The sequence below is a fragment of the Opisthocomus hoazin genome, chromosome 10 (genome assembly GCF_030867145.1).
Source record: "Opisthocomus hoazin isolate bOpiHoa1 chromosome 10, bOpiHoa1.hap1, whole genome shotgun sequence".
Classification (NCBI taxonomy): Eukaryota; Metazoa; Chordata; class Aves; order Opisthocomiformes; family Opisthocomidae; genus Opisthocomus; species Opisthocomus hoazin.
In genome coordinates this window covers 16,693,090-16,712,943 of record NC_134423.1, presented here as the reverse complement: position 1 = coordinate 16,712,943, position 19,854 = coordinate 16,693,090, and the positions used below count along the sequence as shown (strand labels likewise).

Sequence of the window (19,854 nt, the reverse complement as noted above, 5' to 3'; positions counted from 1 at the left end):
TCTATGTATTTAAAAATGTTTTAATATATTTAATACATTTTTTGCTCTTTTCCCCCAGTAGTAGCTGCAAGCAAAATTCAATTCAATGTGAGGGTTTGTCATTCTAATAGGGACAACATATGACATTACCGCGTAAGCATCCAAAAGACAACAGTGTTGTTGAACTGTTCAGAATGGTACTGCTGTCTTTAACGTGGCACGATCTGAAAAACTGCACATAGCCTCATACTGTATTTCATATCGACCAAAACAGCCAGGACAATGAAATCAAGCTTCAAATTTAGTCTTAAACAGCCAGGCTAGAGAAGTTTAAGCAGCAAATTATTCCATTTCTTTTATCATGTGAGTTCAGCCAAACTATTTTTGGATAATCCTAAAATAAAGCTGCTACAACGTATGATTTCTGAGGCAAATTCATGATGTTTCAGTAGTAAAGGGGGTGGGGGAAAACAATAACATATGTTTATAGTTGGTTACTGTATTCCTCTGCAATTGTAAAGAGGAACAAGTGCATGCAAAATTATGCTGTTTGCACTTTTTCAGGCATCACTCAAACTGTGAAATGTGCCCATGAGAGGTCAGTTCATTTGTTCATCGACTCTCTGCTTCACAACGATAAGCAAAGCACGGCATACTGGTGCAACGACATCAACACTTTCAACAAAGGAATGTGCCTCAGCTGTAGAAAGAACCGGTGCAACACGCTGGGCTACAACATCAGGGAGGAAAGGCTCCCAAAAAGCAGACGACTCTTTTTGAAAACAAGAGCACATATGCCTTTCAAAGGTTTGTGGGAATACCTGTTACAGTCTCCAGATTGACCACGAAGTGTGAGAATGAGCCTAAGCTTTGTGATCCTGTTTACTCATTTACTAAAGCTTATAAATTCTATGGGAATAATCAATTTTCTGAGACAGCTGAGAATCCTGGTAGGCTGTCTTGATGCCCTTTCAGTAAGTTCCCTACTCTTCGTATTTCTGTGGGAAAAAGCACACTGCCTGCCTGCCACAGGCTATCCGTGGGTCCGAGGCCTCCGAGCTGCGCAGCGTCCTGATCTGCAGGACTTCCCTACCGCTGGCCTGCGCGAGTTCACTGTAACGTCTGCGGGCATACGGCCAAGCCAAAACAGCAGCATGATTGTTCTGGAAGGCCCGTGACACGTCCTGTTCCAAGTCTGCCCAAATTTTATCTGCAATTAGTCTACAAGATGACATGTAAATTATTACTTTTCAAACAATGGATAGGTAACAGAATAGCATGGACTTTTACAGGGCACTAAAAGAAAGTGGCTGGTACTCTAGCTTTACTTCCATTAAATTACTTTGTTGAGAGCACACAGTAACAATGTTCTAAGCTGAGAGAGACAATCAACTACCATCAGATAGAGGGGAAGCAGTCTGACAGGGAAATGGGGCCTGTCTGCCCGTCTCCATTACAAAATGGCCTGGGCCTGGCTGTAGGCTGGTTATGACTCAGCCGTCGGAGAGCCCGCGAGGCAGCTGCTGCTGCTGGGCAGACATTCGCCTGCCAGCGGGAAGGTTTACATACCTTCTAAAGCCAGAACCAGCAGGACCGAGTGGGACAAATGGCAGGGACGCACTTCTTCCAAGTGACTTTCGGTGGGGGGACGCTTGGACACGTGGCGTTCACTCCTCGCTACCTCCCTCCCCAGCTATCGTTGGGGCATTTGGCGAGGAACATCGCAGCACAGCCCGGGTAGGGCTGCTGCTCGGAGCCGCAGGCCGGCAAGCGCGGAGGAGACCTGCGAGGGGTACCCACCTCCTCACCCAGCAGCCAGCACCGGTCCTGCAGTCCCCTCAGCCTGGGCAGACCCCTCAGCACCTCTCCTCCACCCGAGACAGTGCCAGGGTCCTGCCTGCCCCCGGGCTCCCCCAGAACAGCCCCACGGCATGGGGGTCCCTCACCACCCCACCCGCTGCTGGGGCTGGCCCCTTCTGCCTGGCGCTGCCGGAATGGGGGTGCCTCCCTCCTGCTGGAGGGGGTCAGCCTGCCCGTCCTCCGCCCAGCACCTTGGGGCTGGGGAAACACTTCCAATGTCAACAGTGCGTCCCTAGCATAGACACTCTGGGGCTTTCCAGTCACGAGGAGGAATGCTTAAAAATGCTGTTTGCACTACACACCTTGTTTCCCCGCAGTGCCCAGTACTCAACTGCAGTATCACACTGCATTATTTTAAAAAAATGCAAAAATTCAGGTGCTTTTAAAATAATTTTGGAAGTCTTCCACTAATGCAGCTGTGAAGTACACAGTGATGACTCCAGAGGGGTCTGCTCAGCCCTGACTGATACTCAGAGTAGCTGAATCTGCAGGGTCACAGAATCATAGAATCGTTTAGGTTGGAAAAGACCTTTAAGATCGAGTCCAACCATTAACCTAGCACTGCCAAGTCCACCAAATCTCTTTTTACACTTTTCAAATGCCTCAGGAAGCTACCTGAAGTAGATTTAAAGATTGCAGAGGCCGTGTCTAGTTCCTGATGTTATTTTGCCGCCGTACAGTCAGGTCACCATCCAAGCCAGGAAAGCGAATTGCTCTGAGGCCACAGCGTCAGCTACCGCCACGCAGGCACAGACACGCGATCCCTGTGTTGCAGGTCTTCTCTGGACATGGAGATCGTTTCAGCTTGTGGTAAAATATCTGGGTCCTATTGGCTTTGATTTAATTTTTAAACATGTTGCATTTTTATGCTTGTAACTGGTTTTGCTTCAAAAAAACAGCCGTAGAGCATGCGCAGATACCGGTGCCCCAGACAATGGTCTCCTTTCACAAAAGCTCCCAAACAAGGCAGCAACTGTGGGAGGGTGTGTACAAAGTCATCTTTGTAACGCTCTTAAAAAAAAATGTTTGAAGATCATGCAAGAAGCCCAAACAGAAGAAATTTGAGAAACTCGGCATCACACTTCACAATCCTCTGCGCTTCACAAAATCCAACATTTCATTTTTCAAGTTAATGGCATTATTTTCTAGACCATATGTTACTCCAGTTCTAACGAAAGGTAGTTGTTACAAAGAAGTTATCATTTATAATAAAGCTGTGATGGGACCCTGACCCGAGTCAGAGTTTTTATATGAACATGCTCACCTCTTTCCTTAAAGTGAGCATCATAACCACAGCAAAAGCCTAGGCTTTATCAGAATGTACACTACAACAATCAGTTTTTAAGTGAAGAGAAAACTCAGAGCAAGACAGGATAGGAACAAAACTGACCTGTAAACAAGCGTGTCTGCCTGTTTTGTCCTCATCAGGTTTGCAGCAAAAGATTAGCCAATTTTTATTCTACTGACACATTTTCAAAAGAAAATACATTGTTCTCTAACATACAGTAACTATGAAACAACAAAGATACAGCTTTTCTAGCATGCCTTCCACTGTAAACACTCAGAACTGCAACAGAAAAAAAAAACTCTATCTGCGCATATACCTGAAAAGATGACTCCCTTAGCAGTATGGTGGAACCATTCTCAGGTGTAGTGAAGCCTGAAGTGGGTGAGGAGAGGAAATGAGGAAAGAGCATCTTTCTACTCAAAAACTAGTGTTCAATAATGTTTACCAGAACAGTTTCCCATGTGTCATTTGACCAGATTGCAAGGATAAATACAACACTCCTAAATCATCAGAATACTCTGTGGACTTTGTTAACAGAAATTACTTAGGGTTTTCTTCCTCAACACCTAAAGCTGTTAGCTTTGTCAAGTAGGTGGCTGGTAGAATCAGACCAAAGAGTTTTGGACATTCAAATCTAGCTGACAATATCTGCGTGCACATGGCCTCTAACTGTAGGTTGGGGTTTTTTTTCCCACCATTTACCAAATATCAAACTGCTTGTAATCAGTACGCTGATGATTTCTTAGGCATTCTTCATTCTGACAGTATTCAATTCGAAGACTTTCTTAATCGCTATTCTTCCAGAGGCCCACCACATCTCAAAGTATTAATGCTGCCTTTCTTATAGTAATGTGCTTGAACAAAGTCATATTGTTAACGGATGCATGTCAAGCACAATGTATCATTATGCATTCAAGGAAAGTTTGTGAGTCATCTGGTTTGCAGGGCAATTTTCTAGCTGATCAGAGAAAAAGCCTGACTACATTGCATGCGGTCTGCAATCTGTATGATGCATCTCCAGCCGTGTCCAGTCATACGGATTTGTCTGCTGATTAGATAGAGGGCTTGCCAGAAATTCTAACAACTAAACTTCAGAAAAGCTGAAATATTTCCCATGGAAGAGTGTTTTATCCTACAAATGACACTCAGCCCAGCTTACCTTTTTTCTCTCTTTTAAATAGAGGAATGGGGCCCCAAACCCTAAGGGATTACACAGCACAGCAACAATCAGAAAAAATGATGATGTTTTAATTGCCACACATTTGTTTAAAAAAATAAAATGCAATCAAGTTTCTGCTCTGAAAGGCAAAATTCTTCTGCCTGAGGAATCTATTGCTTCTTTGACCATCAATTTTGTAACTTTGCAAATTCTTCCTTTCTACAGTCTATCATTATCAGTTCAAGATCCACTTCGTTAATGAAATCCAAGGCAAGCAGATAGACCCAACTTTTACCATCTCTCTGACAGGCACTAAGGAGGATGCTAAAAACCTGCCCATCCCACTGTGAGTACTGATATTACACATCATTGCACAAGCGAGAAGCAAGGTGTCACTTCATAATACCATATCACGTACATAATCATGCTATGAGTGAAATGGTTTAATACTCTTAAGTGAATATGAACTAGGAACCATCCTCTCTCCACCCATACTCCCTAAAACCCACAAACTTTCACAGTGTTCATACAGTTATTGCATGAAAAAGCTCTATTTAAAAAACTTTGTAATCTTGGAAGTTTCCCTGAACATTAAGTATCCTGTCCACTTACGTTCGGTCCATCCCATGGCTAACACAGGGAGGTCTGTTCAACTAAAACACAAATAAATAAGCAGCTGTAATTAAGGTAAAGAATTTTGGATATTTCTCATGAAGGACACTATCTGTATTAACAAAAGCAAAGGCAACAGCGTGGGTCAGCATTTGCTCTAGCAGACAAAAGATGCAACATAGATGCTACTATGGGACACCTTCTCTTTTGCTGTCAGAAACCACTACTGCTTCACCAGTTGTTCAAGCCTCGCCCACTTCCGCTTCTTTTCTAGCATGTTGTCGTATTTCACCACTTTATGCACCTGGAGGAAGGGTACCCTAGAGACAATAATGTTCCCCTCTGGAGAAGGAGGAGGAAACATACTTCTTTCTTTGGTTTCAAAGAGAAGAGAAGCTAATATTTTTCACTTTACTCCATAATAATTAAGACAGCATTACTCTGGGTTTGTTTTCTGCAGAGTTGAAGGCATTAATGGGAATAAAACCTACTCTTTTCTCATCACCCTGGACACTGACATTGGTGAGCTAGTAACAATCAAGTTCAAATGGGAAGGAACTGCAGTTTGGGAAAATATCTGGGACACAGTGCAAACCATAATACCATGGACAAAGGGCACACGTCGACCAGGACTTATAGTGAAGACCATAAGAGTGAAAGCAGGGGAAACACAGCAAAAGTAAGTGTAAAGAAAACACTATTTTTCTGTAATAAGACCACAGATGTTTGGCACACAGGCTATCCTAGTTCAAACCCAAGCATCCAAGCCCCAGCACTCAAACCAATGGTGAATTCATTCATGCACAACTTCTGGCTTTCCCCACTCCCCCTCAGATCAGGCTGCATGATTTTTAAGTGACTTAAAAGAATTTCTTTGTTCTCAGCTCAGAAATGAATAGTGAGAAATGTTCTGGCTCACCACTGCCACTAATTGGAGTTTAAGGCACAATAACCTTGAGTAACAAATTTGTTGATACTTGGGAATAGAGGATAGAGAAGGAGTTAGCACACATATCCAAGAAAGAATTTTAACAAATTCTGCAGTGCTATTTTTCTGCTCAGTTAACAACAATAACTAATGACAACTTCTTGTTTTTAGAATGTGATTATCTCACTCCATAAGGACCATATGAAATTTCGAAGAAACAAGGCACTATGTATGATAAATATTGACTCCAACATTAAGGCCATGAAAAATTCAAATTCCTACTTACAAAAAACCCACCAAATCTTAAATATTGACTTTCAATACCTATTTCACAGAGAAACTCAGCATCACCATTCTTGAAAATCCTCATTAGAAGGATCACATGTAGAACTACATAGTCATTTGATTATTCATTGAAGTTAAGGGTTTTACCATAAAATTCCCTTACTTTTCATACAATCACAGAATCATTAAGGTTGGAAAAGACCTCCAAGATCATCAAGTCCAGCCGTCAACCCAACACCACCATTCCTACTAAACCATGTCCCAAAGTGCCACATCTACACATTTTTTAAATACCTTCAGGGATGCGGAGTCAACCAATTCCCTGGGCAGCCTGTTCCAATGCCTGACCATTCTTTCCATAAAGAAATTTTTCCTAATATTCAATCTAAATCTCCCCTGATGCAACTTGAGGCCATCTCTTCTTGTCCTATCACTAGTTACCTGGGAGAAGAGACCAACACCTGCCTCACTACAACCTCCTTTCAGGTAGTTGTAGAGAGCAATAAGGGCCCCCCTCAGCCTCCTCTTCTCCAGACTAAACAGTCCCAGTTCCCTCAGCCTCTCCTTGTAAGACTTGTTCTCCAGACCCCTCACCAGCCTCGGTGCCCTTCTCTGGACACACTCCAGCAACTCAATGTCTTTCTTCTAGTGAAAGGCCCAAAAGTGAACACAGTATTCCAGGTGTGGCCTCACCAGTGCTGAGTACAGGGGCACGATCACCTCCCTACTCCTGCTGGCCACAGTATTCCTGACACAAGCCAGCATGACATTGGCCTTCTTGGCCACCTGGGCACACTGCTGGCTCATCATCAGCTGGCTGTCGACCAGCACCCCCAGGTCCTTTTTCCACTGGGCACATTTCCAGCCACTCCCCCCCAAGCCTGTGGCGTTGCATGGGGTTGTTGTGACCCAAGTGCAGGACCTGGCATTTGGCCTTGTTGAACCTCATCCAGTCGGCCTCGGCCCATTGATCCAGTCTGTCCAGATCCCTCTGCAGAGCCTTCTTACCCTCAAGCAGATCAACACTCCTGCCCAACTTGGTGTCATCTGCAAACTTACTGAGGGAGCACTCAATCCCCTCATCCAGAGCATTGACAAAGATATTAAACAAGGCTGGACCCAAAACTGAGCCCTGGGGAACACCACTCGTGACCAGCTGCCAGCTGGATTTACCTCCATTCACTACTACTTGCTGCACTCGGCCATTCAGCCAGTTCTTTATCCAGTGAAGAGTACACCCATCCAAACCATGGGCAGCTAGTTTCTCCAGAAGGATGCTGTGTGAAACAGTGTCAAAGGTCTTACTGAAGTCCAGGTAGATGACATCCACAGCCTTACCTTCATCCACTAGGCAGGTCACCTGGTCATAGGAGGAGATCAGGTTGGTCAAGCAAGACCTGCCTTTTGTCTCATTCAAGAGCCAGTCCAGTGTCTGATAGTTGATGATGAATTACTACACTGTTTGGGCTGTATAAGAGGTTCCTGGAGTGACAAACTGTAGAAGTTTCAACTACAGACATTTTGACATTTGTGTAATGGGCACAATTAGTGGTCAAACAGAATGTGAGCAGTCCTGGAAAACAACAAGACTACACTTCTACGTACCACACTTTCACTTGTATTTGACAGTAATTTTTGCAGTCTGGTTGCGCTTTTTCTACAGTATAAATTCAGTGATGTGAATTTTGTCAGCTGAACTCTGAAGTAGCATTAGAGAGCAGTTTTCTGGAGTAAAAACAAAAAATTTGAATGGAAACTGAAATCTGTGGGTTTTTTTTTTTTTATTTTGTTTGCTTGTTTGTTTAGGGTTTTTTTGGAGGGGAGGGTGGGTGGGTGCGTGTTCCTTTTTTTCTTTTCCCGCTGCTGACTGCTTCAAAACTGGATCACCAAGTCTGAGTGTCCTTGTTCTGTACATACAGCAATGCTAATAACACTTTTGAAACTGCTTATTCACAAAGAGAAATTTCAGCCAGAAGACAGAATAACAAAGCTTGTAATAATTCCCACTGCTTCAATCCTTTGAGAAATTTTAACTGAGCAGTTTAATTAAGGTTAATGAGAAAAGCATGTCTTACCTTGTAACTGTGGTTCAGTCTTGGAAGGTGTTTTTCTTGCCACAGTCTCTTTTTTAGCAGCACCAGTTATAACCACTGCAGACTTTCTGTTGAACAATACTTACTGGCAGAGCTGCATCTCCTTGATACACAAAAGACAAATTAGACAATTTAGAGACATATTCATAACACGATCTGTGTGTGCTGGAGGGCAGAGGAGGGATCATATTTTCTTGGGCTTTGTCCCCCTGAAAATGTATTTTGTAGGTATTTTCTTCTCCTAACACTGTACTCAGCACTTGCTTCTACCATTAAAAAAAAAAAAAAAAAAAATCATTTCTATAACATCTCCTGCTGTTTTAAAAGCAATGATCTCAAATCAGTACTCACCTAGCTGTCAAAGCAAATTAAAACATAGTATACCTCGCAAATTAGAGAGCTCTGTTTAAATACAGATTTTTGTACCTCAGGAAAAATGTGTACAGGCTGTCAAAGGATTACATCAGACATACTCATTTTTCTAACCAGAAAGGTCCTGCACAATACAGGTGTGTCAATAACTGTGTCAACCTGGCACAAGCCAATTACTGTTGACGTACTAATGAAATCCTAGGAAACGGGTAACTGAGATGGGTAGTTATTATACCAACAAAAAATGATGCTGGTATCTTCAGTTACCTAACGCTCCTTAGAAGATTTTGTGTTACAAGCAAAGTGGGAGTTTGTGTCAAGATTTTAATGGATACTGATTAAGTGCTGGGATTTTTTTCTGTGCAGTCCCGGCTTGTCATGGGAATGGAAATGACATGCTACTGTTGAAATACTGTTTTAATGCTTGAGGGGGGAATGAAAGATTATTAGACGATTCTCAAAGGAGGAACAAAGGACACTCCAGGAAAAGTATTTTCTTCAAAGAAGAGAATGTGTAGATTTTGGTCTTCTTGGAAAGACCAAACATCATGGATCTAAGAATTAGCAACTTTGAAAATTCAGTATTAAAAACAGGTAGTAAACACAAGATGTGTTTTGACTTGTCTTGCACTTTCTTGAGCATTTGAACAAACTGGCAACAATATTTTGGGGGGCTGGGCTAGATGACCTCTAGAGGTCCCTTCCAACCCAAAGCATTCTATGATTCTATGATTTTATCTCCATGTATCTTTACCTCATAATGTTTGTGATATTTATATACATGATAAATTTTCCTTTGCTAGATTATCTAATGAAAAACACTTAGACACTACAAAACAGCATAAACTTTAGAACTAGTTAGTAAATAGACTATTAAGAGCAATACTGGATACCAACATATTTGAGTTCCAAATATGGAAAACATTTCTGTAGCATATGTAGTTGCTGATGTTGTTAGCATCCTACATAACTGATTTTTAGCAACCTCACAACTAAATACTAGTAGTCCAACTAAGTACTAGGAGGCCAAATAGTAAAATCTGGTAGTAACAGTAAGAGTTGAAACAATGACAATGGCCACTGAGAATACAAAGACGACATCACTCTGAGGTTATACTATGGAGAACAGCATGCTGTTTATGATGCCACAAAGAGACGGGGGCACAACGCACGCTATGCACCGGAGTTGCCTACTCCTTTTACTCTGTATCTGCTGTCTGGCAGCCAGATACATCTCTTTCCTCACAAGCCTATACAAACAATCAGACATCTTCCTGTAAAAGACAAGATAGATTCAGTGAAAGCACATTCTTATACAGAAAGTAGCCCTAAAAAGTACCATTATGCTTACATGCTGTGTTTTCTTTCTAGAATGACATTTTGTTCTCAAAGCATTGACAACCTTCACCTTCATCCAGCCCAAGAGAAAACATTTGTGAGGTGTGAAGATCGCTTTCGGAGACAAAACAGAAAATGAGTAAGAACATACAAAACAACTACTCACCAAAATATATTCAAAATACTACACATCTAGTAAAATGTTTTAAAAATACACAGTTGCATTAAATTAAAAATCCTGGTAGTTTCACGGATGGTGAAGAAAATACATTAAAAGAATTCAGATTTTGCAGTGCAACGGAAAGCTGAAGTATGTGCTTTTTTCATTTATGAGCCTACTCTCGAAGGGATCAATGAGCAATTTCATCAACAGCAACTGCCAATTTTAAATTGTTTAAAGTTTAAAAAACTCCTGCTCACTAGAAATAAAAAGATTAGTATCTGAAAGAATCATTGCTATAAGCCTTTGAAAAACTTCCTTTTGTTGGATTTAAGGGAAAAAAGGAGCCTCATTTCCCATTAAATACTTCAAAACACTTGTAGTGACTATCACTTAAACCTTTCCTAAATTATTTCTAATGAAGGGGGAGTTAAGTAATTCACAGAAGAAAATATTCCCAAATAGATAACATTGTTCACAAAGAGTTTGAACTTTCTACTTTATAGCATTCAAAAACTAAAAAACATCTCAAACAGAATGCTTGAGCTAACTGTCATTACCATATGACAAGCCAAATAACTGTCATCTAAAAATGCCATAAACTTTGTCCTATTGGAAAATGCTTTGCTGCTTAACTATTTTAATTCGTGATTTAAATGACTAGTAATTTAATTATTTTAATGATGTTTAGTATACTACACACAATTCTAGCACAACTAAGTTCAGTTAACTTCTGCATTAAAATATTTACCTGTTCACGTAACGCCTGAGATTTTTAGATTTTCAAATCACTGTATAGCAAATTTTAGCATGATTTGAAACTGCATGAATAAATCAAAATGGTAACTTTCAAACATCTTTGGTGCATATAAACAAACTTTAGAAATTCAAACATATACAATTCCCTTGTTTCCTATGTCAGAATATAAACTACATAAAGAAACCTTATTGTCTCAGATTATTTTTATTTTATGCTTAGTACATACTGAAATAGAAATCAATATGTATATCATAGTATTTCATTCACCACTTTGTAATGGTAAGAACAAGATTCATTAAAAAATTATGTTTCTACAACTCTGTATTCTGAATGTAATTAGTCTTAAATGTTCTGCAAATAGAAAAAAAAAAGTGTAAGACAGCCTTTAGACTTGGAGAAAAGCATATTTCCCACACCAAGATATTGCAGGGAATTTTGAATCAAAATATACAGATGTTACTAGGATTGAGATTCATTTCAAAAGCATGACAAATGAACAAGCTGAGCAGAACTAGAAATTCTGCAAGCAACGAACAGTGATCAAATGTTGAATGCAGTCATCTTTGCTGACCATTCAGAATCTTAACTTCTGACTTTTAAAAGCTGTTTTCAGTAACTATCATTCATTTAAACAAACAGGAATATTCAGTACAGAAACAGAAAGGCAGCCTAAATGTGATGGGTACTGAAGCACACACATTTTTCAAACAAAAATGGTTGTCATTCCTCAGGTGTAAGTTGCAGAAGCTGATCCGACATTTAAAATGACCACTAGGAGTAGCACCTTGATTAGGACAAATATTTATAGATTTAGATACAAACTCCATATAAAAGAATCTTAAAATCTTCACTGAAAACCAAAGTTTGTGCTTTAAAAGACTTTGCTCAACAAAGCAGATTATTTTCTTCAAACATGAACAGTATTTCCACCTTCTATGTCAAAAATTGCAATTTAAGTGAGTAATTCCATGCTTCAGGTTTCCCAGTACTTAAATTTCCTAACATTCTAATTTCATTAAAGCTCTTTTATGTAAGCACAGAACATATTACAATAATTCATCTAAATACAACAGCCGAAAGTCAAATCAGGAGCACATACAGAAGAGGGAAATTTCAGCAACAAGTATCCCTGAAAGAGGTAGGTAAGCAGCAGACCTTTTTAGATTATGGTTGGGGGTTTTTTACATTTGTAGTAGCTATAATCCACTGGAGAGAATCAATTGCTAGAGACCCAGTGAGAGCATTTTTAGGGGCATCAAGTTAAAACGGACTGTGTCCTGAAGAATGGCAGACAAGGAACAAATGACAGTGTGGCCATTTTAGTTTTCCAAAGCACAATGACAAAAGTGTGTGGCTGACTCAAATTACGCATCTCCCTAGAATGTCTCTAGAATCCAATTTTTGCTTCTGGAAAAAGCTAAAATCTTACTCCTCATGTTCAGGGCTGTTTTTTTTTTTTAAATTGCTGTCTATTTGTAGAAGAATTGAAATACTGTCATCGGAATTGCATCTACATCATCGGTTATCACCAGCTTTCTAAGCTACGAACTTTGTAAGCTTCCTGAACCAAATCCTACCCCCACTCCTCAAAAGAGGCTCTGTTCAGAAATTCAAGGATGACAGAGCAAGAGACAAAGGCCAGAAAGAGCTGGACTGTGCTGTTTCTCCAGTGCAGAAACTGCAATGTTAGTGTTTTGCTATACCTGAAAAACCAAAGCACTAGAGAGTTGGCGAGATAGCTTTTAATGCGATTTGTATGATGTAAAACCTAACATATTCATGGAGTCTTTCAAAGTCATGGTTTCCCTGTAGTTATACATCCTAACACACTTACGAATGTCTTGGACATTAAAATTGGCACCTCTTTCAAGTTACTATCACTTACTTGGCAAGAAGGCCAATAAAGGGATCTAAACTTCAGGGGAAACACGCTTGAAATCGTTAGTTCAGGAAAAGCAGGTGGATAAAAGGTCAGAGATGTCTACAGTGTCCTGAAACTCAAGTAACAGGGATACTGGAGTTTGAGGACTTCTAAAGTTTGAGGGAAAAAAAACAAAACATTCTCCAGTTCAACTGAAACAAGCCAGTATACCCTCAGGTAAGATAATCTGTACACTTTTTAAAAGTCAAATAGGAAAATTAAAACAACATTCAGTATTTGAATCCTTGCAGATATGAAGATATTTATGCTGATGTCATTTTTCACAAATCTTATGCCCAGATAAATCCTGTCCCTGTGTTTTGACAGCCATTACACTAATTTCTGATACAAAAATAAAATAAAGCCCAAGTTGCAGCATCCTCAAAGCCTTACAATGCCTGAACGCAATACTGACGCCATATCTACAAGTGCAAGTGCCAACAGCGATGCCTTACTCTGTGCTCATCAGAATTATTCCTGCCTCAGTCCAGACAACTGAATCGAGACCTTGAGAGCCATCAGGAACCCAATCCTGCCAGAGCATGCACAGTTTAGCATGATGTAGCAATTGCTGTCCTTTTAATCACCTCTCCGTAAGAACAAACCTCCAGTATTCAGAAGTAAAAACATCTTCCTTCCTTCTTGTGTGTTTTTCCTGAAAGAAATATGGGAACATTTAATTAAAAGGCAAACTGTATCATTGATTTGTAGTCTGTGTGGTATGAATAAAGCTTCCTAGCTGAAGAGGAGTTTGATGCCCTTCTCACATTCACACCCTTCTGACTGCGCATGCTTCTACACCAGAGGCAAAGGTATACTAATGACTAAAACATTAAGAAATCAAGAGGAATAAATGAATAGCTACAATTACTGATTATTGGTCAAATATGTTAGAAAAAATACAGCTATTTATATACTCATTTGTTTTCCCTCAAACACATTTTAAAATATACACAAAATTTATATTTTAGAGGCTTATTTCTATCCCTCTGGTTTGCACCCCTAGGCAGAAATTTAAATGCAACCCCCACCAAAAATCTATTACGCACCTATGACTGTGATTTGCAGAAGAGCTCTGCTCCAACTGATTTTCTTTTAATACCTTTTGCCCTGACAATGTTATTTAGCTACAAGGAGGAGCACTTCTACTAAAAAAAAAAAAAAAAAAAAGTCCGGGCTGGGGGGAAGGAAGTGCTGCAAGGAAGGAGCTCTGAGTATGCTTTGATTACATCAAAGCACATGCTGCTCAGTTAGGGAAACAGATGTCTAAGCAGACCATTCTCAATAAACAGCCCTAAGAACGAAAGACTAGCTGGCAGGACTTGGCTTTCAAAAGCACTTACCGCTTAAATCAACTATGCAACACACAGGAAAATACAGAGACACAGCCTAGCAGTTTTAAAACACCTTGCAAAAAGCAAATTTGCTCCTTCTAAAAGTCCAATCCATGAGTTGTGCATTCAGAGTATGACATGTTAATTCCAATATCCTGCTTCAAAATGAAATTTATCAGAATGTATCATTCAGCAGCTATTGTGCCAGGCTTGAACACCCCACCAGTAACTAGCCTCCGTTTTGAAGCTAAGAACAGTAAGCTTTATTCCTGTAACCATACAAGTAATTTAAAGGTGACATGGGGGCTTTTCCTTAAAATGGCTACACAAAAATATTCACTCTCACATTTAACTGCATGATGCTAAAATTGGGAGGTGCACTTTGACAGTATTAAGATAGTACAATTACTTTTTGGCATGACAGCTCCCTTGCAGCAAAAGCCAAAAATTAAGTAGAAGTAGAATCTGTATATTCCTTTTTGCTTTCAGGGTTCAAAAAGTAAATGGATGTTCAGAAGGTGATTTCATCAAGTCTATTTATTAATGCATTTCAAGTTTCAAAAAACCTTACATATCTTCGCACAATACTTTATTTTTTGCATTTTTAGTAAAAATTTCCAAAGTGAACAAAAAAGATACTGTATAAAACACAGTGGACATGAAATCGACAGTAGTATTCCATTTCATTGTCTTGAACTTTCTTTCGGTTTTACCACATCTTGACTTGCAGTGGAGAGTTCAGTGCACATTTCTGTTTTCAGAAAACATTTAACTTAGACTCAAAATAAAATAGGGCAGCATTTGTCTGCCAAAATCCTACCACAGGATAACATTACAGGCAAAAAATTTACATGTTCCAAAATCTACCACACTCAAGAAGTTACTAAGAACTCTTGCTGAATAAAAGTCACCATTTTAGAAATGCAAACCCACTTCCAATCTTTGCACAGTCTTAAAACAAATGTATTTAAAATGACTTAAAAGCAACTACATACACTTCTACCTAGTTAAGATCATTTAGAATTATTTATATAGTCTATTGGACTTGGGGTTTCATGTACAAAATTTGTCTCTAAATCATGTACAAAAAGCTGTATTTTGAAAAAGTTACCACATACTGTACAAGTTTACAAGGAAGAGATCCCATTATATTCTGTAACATTTTTGGCCTTGCTGGCTTGTGTCACATTATGAGAATGATTGTGTAAACCTTATACTCTTAAAAAACAAAACAAAAACAAAAAAACAAAGGAAGCCTGTCCAACCCTTAGTAAATTTTCTCCTAAGCAAAGCCAGGAAAATTATAGCCATTTGCGTCTCTAATTAGCTTGCTGCTTTTGGAAAACAAGCAATAAATATATCACAAGCTTAAACGTTTTGTAATGCCCCCTTTCATCTCCTGCATAGCAGTAAGCACCTTAAGACATCTTTTGTTTCCTCTCAAAAATGCCAATTATTTACATTCGTAATAAAAACTTTGGAATGGGACATTGTGCTGTTGAACTTCACTACTGTTATGAAACGTGGGAAAACTGGTAGTCCTAACTACAATTTTAGCTCTGCCACAGTAGCTGGGCAAATCACTCTACTTTAGTGGTTATCAATCAACAGTATCATGCTGAAAAGTTATCCAAATATCAGATAAATTAAAACAGAAAATAAAAAAACTACAGCTTCTCTTTCTTTCCACATCCCTCAGAACATGAACTTAATTATCACACTGTAAGAATATCTGAACAACCCAAATAAACTGGTTGCAATTTTTAAAACGAGTAACAGGCAGAATTTTCTAATAAAGCATGGATATTTTTAATCTAACTATTCATTATTTCACTGAATAATCAGACAAACTAAAAATATTTATGCTGAGTTACAAGAAATTAGACACTTAGATAAAACATTTCTGAAACATTCTGGCATTTGTGAAGTTTGCAGAACACCTGTTACCTCTAAAAGACCATTCAATCTTGTATGCTATGTTTTAGCAGCTGTTTGATAAAGATGAAATGAGTGCCTGAAACAACTCTGATCATGATAAAAAAAGTCTGATTTGATTCAAAATTGCTGTGTAAAGCATCACAGGATCCTTGACCATTACACACCATCATCCTCTGTTATCCTGAGTATGTCAATTAAACAGTAATTTCTTCATTAATAGCAGAAAAGTTTTATAATACAAAGAAATATCCATATTGCAATTCTCTTGCTTACAATTGCACACAAGTACGGGTGTACGTTAGAAATACATGTCTGCATATAACAATGTATATACATTGACAAGTAATGTCTCCAATGCTGAGGTGGTCTAGCTTCCTAGCCTTGTCTGGCAGTTGAAAAATATATATTTTTTTTTCAATTCTTGAGTAGAAGTTTTACTACAGCCATATTTGCCTGCAAGTGGAGAAAATGCAGCAATGAAGAGCATGGAAAGGGGAAAGAATCATGATACTCTAGGACTTTGTGCCACTAAATTAAAAATATACAAGAAAAACTCTTCATTTTGAGTTGGAAGATGACGCTCATTAAAAATTAATCCTTTCCACTTGTTTTGAGGGCATATCACGCCTTTTGTTTTTCTCTTCAATTTTCGAGAGTTAGACTTATTAGGTTGTCTTTGGAGTGAGTTTTCCCATTGTAGGCACTAGGAAGAACCAAGGCAAAAAGCTGCAGTCAACGTCTCATATGTCCCATCTGATAACTCTCTCGGGGCCTTTGCCGCTGTGGTGGCTGAGTGGTTTGTGGTGGTCTCCTCCTTTTTAAAGTGCCTATTTCAAAGAAAGGTACACATTATTAAAATGAATCTAAAAAAAGAAACACTTTCCAGAAAAGTTGCGCTGGCCATGCAGATTAATCATAACTATTTTTTCTGAAAGGCTTCAGATTTGGACCTGCAAGGTTTTAAGTAGATGATTAACTGCATGGAGTATTTACAGAATATATTTATTATCTCAACAGTAGTTCCTTGAACAGGCTGATTCTTACAAAATGTAGCATGGAATAGAAATAAAAGGAACTCTGACTGAGAAAGAGATATCATGAGTTCTTCTATTTGTAGTTTCACAGCACCAGACTAAGAACTGTAGGTTGGGACATCTGTAATTTCCCTTTAGAACAAAACGGTCCACTTCTCTACAAATTTAGTTACCTAGTGTACTCACCTGGAAGTGGTTTATGAGGAGGCAACTTTGGATTACTGCTTGGAGTATGAACACTGCATATCTTAATGAAACCAGCCATTAACATGATCAAGGCAATTCCCATAAGCAACACTGCCCACCAATAAGCCTAAAAACATGAAAAAATTATTTTGGGGGGGCTGGCACACATGCAGAAGAGACAGAGTTCATTGAACATGGCTTTCCTTTGCCTCTTAGAAGTCATTAAACACTGTTCTGAAACACCGCTTAAAGGACCATAACATTACAAAGAAAAACATCCCTAAAGTTCTTACACAAAAAACCACCAAACACTTCAGATTCCTACTATTATCAATAGAGTATTTCACAGAAGATACACTACAACAGAGCTATAAGCCTAAAACAATCATCAGCTTACACAAAACTGACTATGCAGCTCTATAATGGTGTTTCATTGTAGCTCTCCTCCCAGTCTATTATTAGACAAGTGTCATCTAGTGTAATAAAAATAAGAAAAGCTAGAGATCAATGTACTTCTTTCCTTAAAAGAAATCACAGCATTCATATATGAAGAGATAAAACTAGAGAACCCAGTAAATTAAAAACGTGAACATTAACACCAAAACAGACAGTGAAGTACATAGAGGTATTAACACAAAATATTTACTTCATTATTTATGTGTTTACATTCTCTTCAATCTGTCAAACTTACTTTGCTGCACTCAAGGTGCTTATAGAAAAACTAGTAAAACAAGGACGGATTATACTTTGAAGAATGCTGAAGTACTGTATATATACAACACCACTTACCCACTGTGGATATTGATTAACAAGAAAATTTTATATTACACTGGTAAGATAAAAAAAAACAAAAGCAAAACACTTACCACAATCCATTCTGCAATATTTTCATATAGCTCCGGATTAAAAATTGCTTTCTTTAATCTAGCTAGAGGGCCATCAGCATCTACTAGCCGACACCTCATAAACACATCACAGTAGCCTTTGAAATCATTACAAGGAGATCCAGGTTGCAAAGTAATGGTTTTACGACCAAAGTGTTTCTCCCACTGGTTAGAGCCTGTACTTGCACAAGTAGCTGGGTCCACTGAAAAGTGAATACAGATTAGATTAATTAAATCATTATTGTGTACAACACATGTGCATGAATTATTTGGCATGCTTTTGAAAAATTTCAAGTTTCTATTAAAAACCCCAAAATATATTATTTCCTACGAAATACAATGCAATGTCTATGTGAAACAAAATATGAACAAAATCACAGAACACTCTGAAGTAAACAAAAACTAAAATATAAACACCACGAGAAGATTCTTCAGATACCTACTGCTATATTTATGTTTACAGTTCAGACAAATCTTACTTTTTCTCATGCAGCAGACATGACACAATTCTCTATCATCCTTGCCATCTGAACTAGCACATGTACATTCCTCCAAGCCATACTTCTCACAGATAGAGCCAGCACATTGCTGTTTGAGACAAAAGCAGGAGAACACAAAAATCAATTTCACTTTTAAGCATGCTAACACTAGGAAAGATATTAATTTTTAATAGCTGAAAGCATATTTGTAGCTCTAAACATGCTTATCAATAAAAACGACAGCTTGAATTTCATCTGAAGTTTATAAAAAAAAGTTTCTAACAGCTATTCAGTTGCAATGTTTAGGCTTATTTAATATATTTTTTAAAGGTGATTACCCCTACTTTTTTAATACTGTATCTTCTTTCAGGGCCTCAGAGTACCCTCCAGAACACTCACTGTACTGCAATTCACACCAAAACATGACTACTCAAAACTGTGGTTAGGAAAATAAATCAAAAGCATGTCTTCAACAACATTTTCTCTCAGAAAATAATAATAAAAATTAACAGTAATGAATTCCACCATCAGAGGACCCTTCAAGTTCATATAAAATAATTCAGTGTATTTATAACCCTGTTTCAAAATCAAGTGACTATATAAAGACAACTCAGCTCTATCTTTAAGATGACTCTAAATTAGCTGAAAAATTACTAAAACCATTTGATTAAAAACCTGGACTGCAGAAAACAGAGGCTTACATCAACACAAGTTACAGCTCTAATAGGATGACTTTTGCTTGTTTCTGCTTCCAAGTACACATAGATCAATTTATAAGAGACTTCCCATCAATATTTCATAGCAACTGCCATGGACTCTTTAACCCAGGAAACTAATAGCAGTTCAGAGTAATTCAAGACGCTTGCACATCTGTGATACATGCACATGGGTGGAGGAGCCGTGTATTTTCATTAAACCAAATTCAGCATGTATTGATAGCATATCTGATTTGCTAAGGCAACAAAATTAATTGACCAAGACTGAAGAAAAATGAAAAGATGGAACTTGGAAGCAAAACACTTTCACGTTCCTGATTTTTACCAAAAAAACTTTAAATGGAACTTTCTCAAACAAATAATAGCTTGATATTTGTTACTTTCTTCTCAGTATTTGGTGTACCTTTACAGTTATTTTGATTGAAACGAATAAATCAACCATTTTTATTGATAAAGAGATTAATCTTACACTCTTCTCCATTAAGTATTGAAAACATATCACTTCATAACAGTGCCTTGCAATAAACA

The 19,854-nt window shown here is 38.5% G+C and overlaps 2 protein-coding genes across 2 annotated transcripts in view; one reads left to right on the top strand and one right to left on the bottom strand.

The window, feature by feature from the left end:
* Window positions 1-11,017, top strand: part of LIPC (lipase C, hepatic type) — a 63,334-nt gene extending 52,317 nt beyond the window's left edge. Inside the window, exons 7-10 of the mRNA XM_075431983.1 lie at window positions 544-786; window positions 4,512-4,632; window positions 5,359-5,577; window positions 9,948-11,017. Coding sequence (XP_075288098.1) covers window positions 544-786; window positions 4,512-4,632; window positions 5,359-5,577; window positions 9,948-10,053 — 689 coding nt within the window. The 3' untranslated portion in view covers window positions 10,054-11,017. The remainder of the gene's footprint in view (window positions 1-543; window positions 787-4,511; window positions 4,633-5,358; window positions 5,578-9,947) is intronic.
* A 3,590-nt stretch (window positions 11,018-14,607) lies between these two features.
* Window positions 14,608-19,854, bottom strand: part of ADAM10 (ADAM metallopeptidase domain 10) — a 53,043-nt gene continuing 47,796 nt past the window's right edge. The window contains exons 13-16 of the mRNA XM_075431787.1: window positions 18,611-18,719; window positions 18,114-18,334; window positions 17,248-17,374; window positions 14,608-16,854 (exon numbers count right to left, since the gene is read on the bottom strand). Of these exons, the coding sequence (XP_075287902.1) occupies window positions 16,760-16,854; window positions 17,248-17,374; window positions 18,114-18,334; window positions 18,611-18,719 (552 nt within the window). The 3' untranslated portion in view covers window positions 14,608-16,759. The remainder of the gene's footprint in view (window positions 16,855-17,247; window positions 17,375-18,113; window positions 18,335-18,610; window positions 18,720-19,854) is intronic.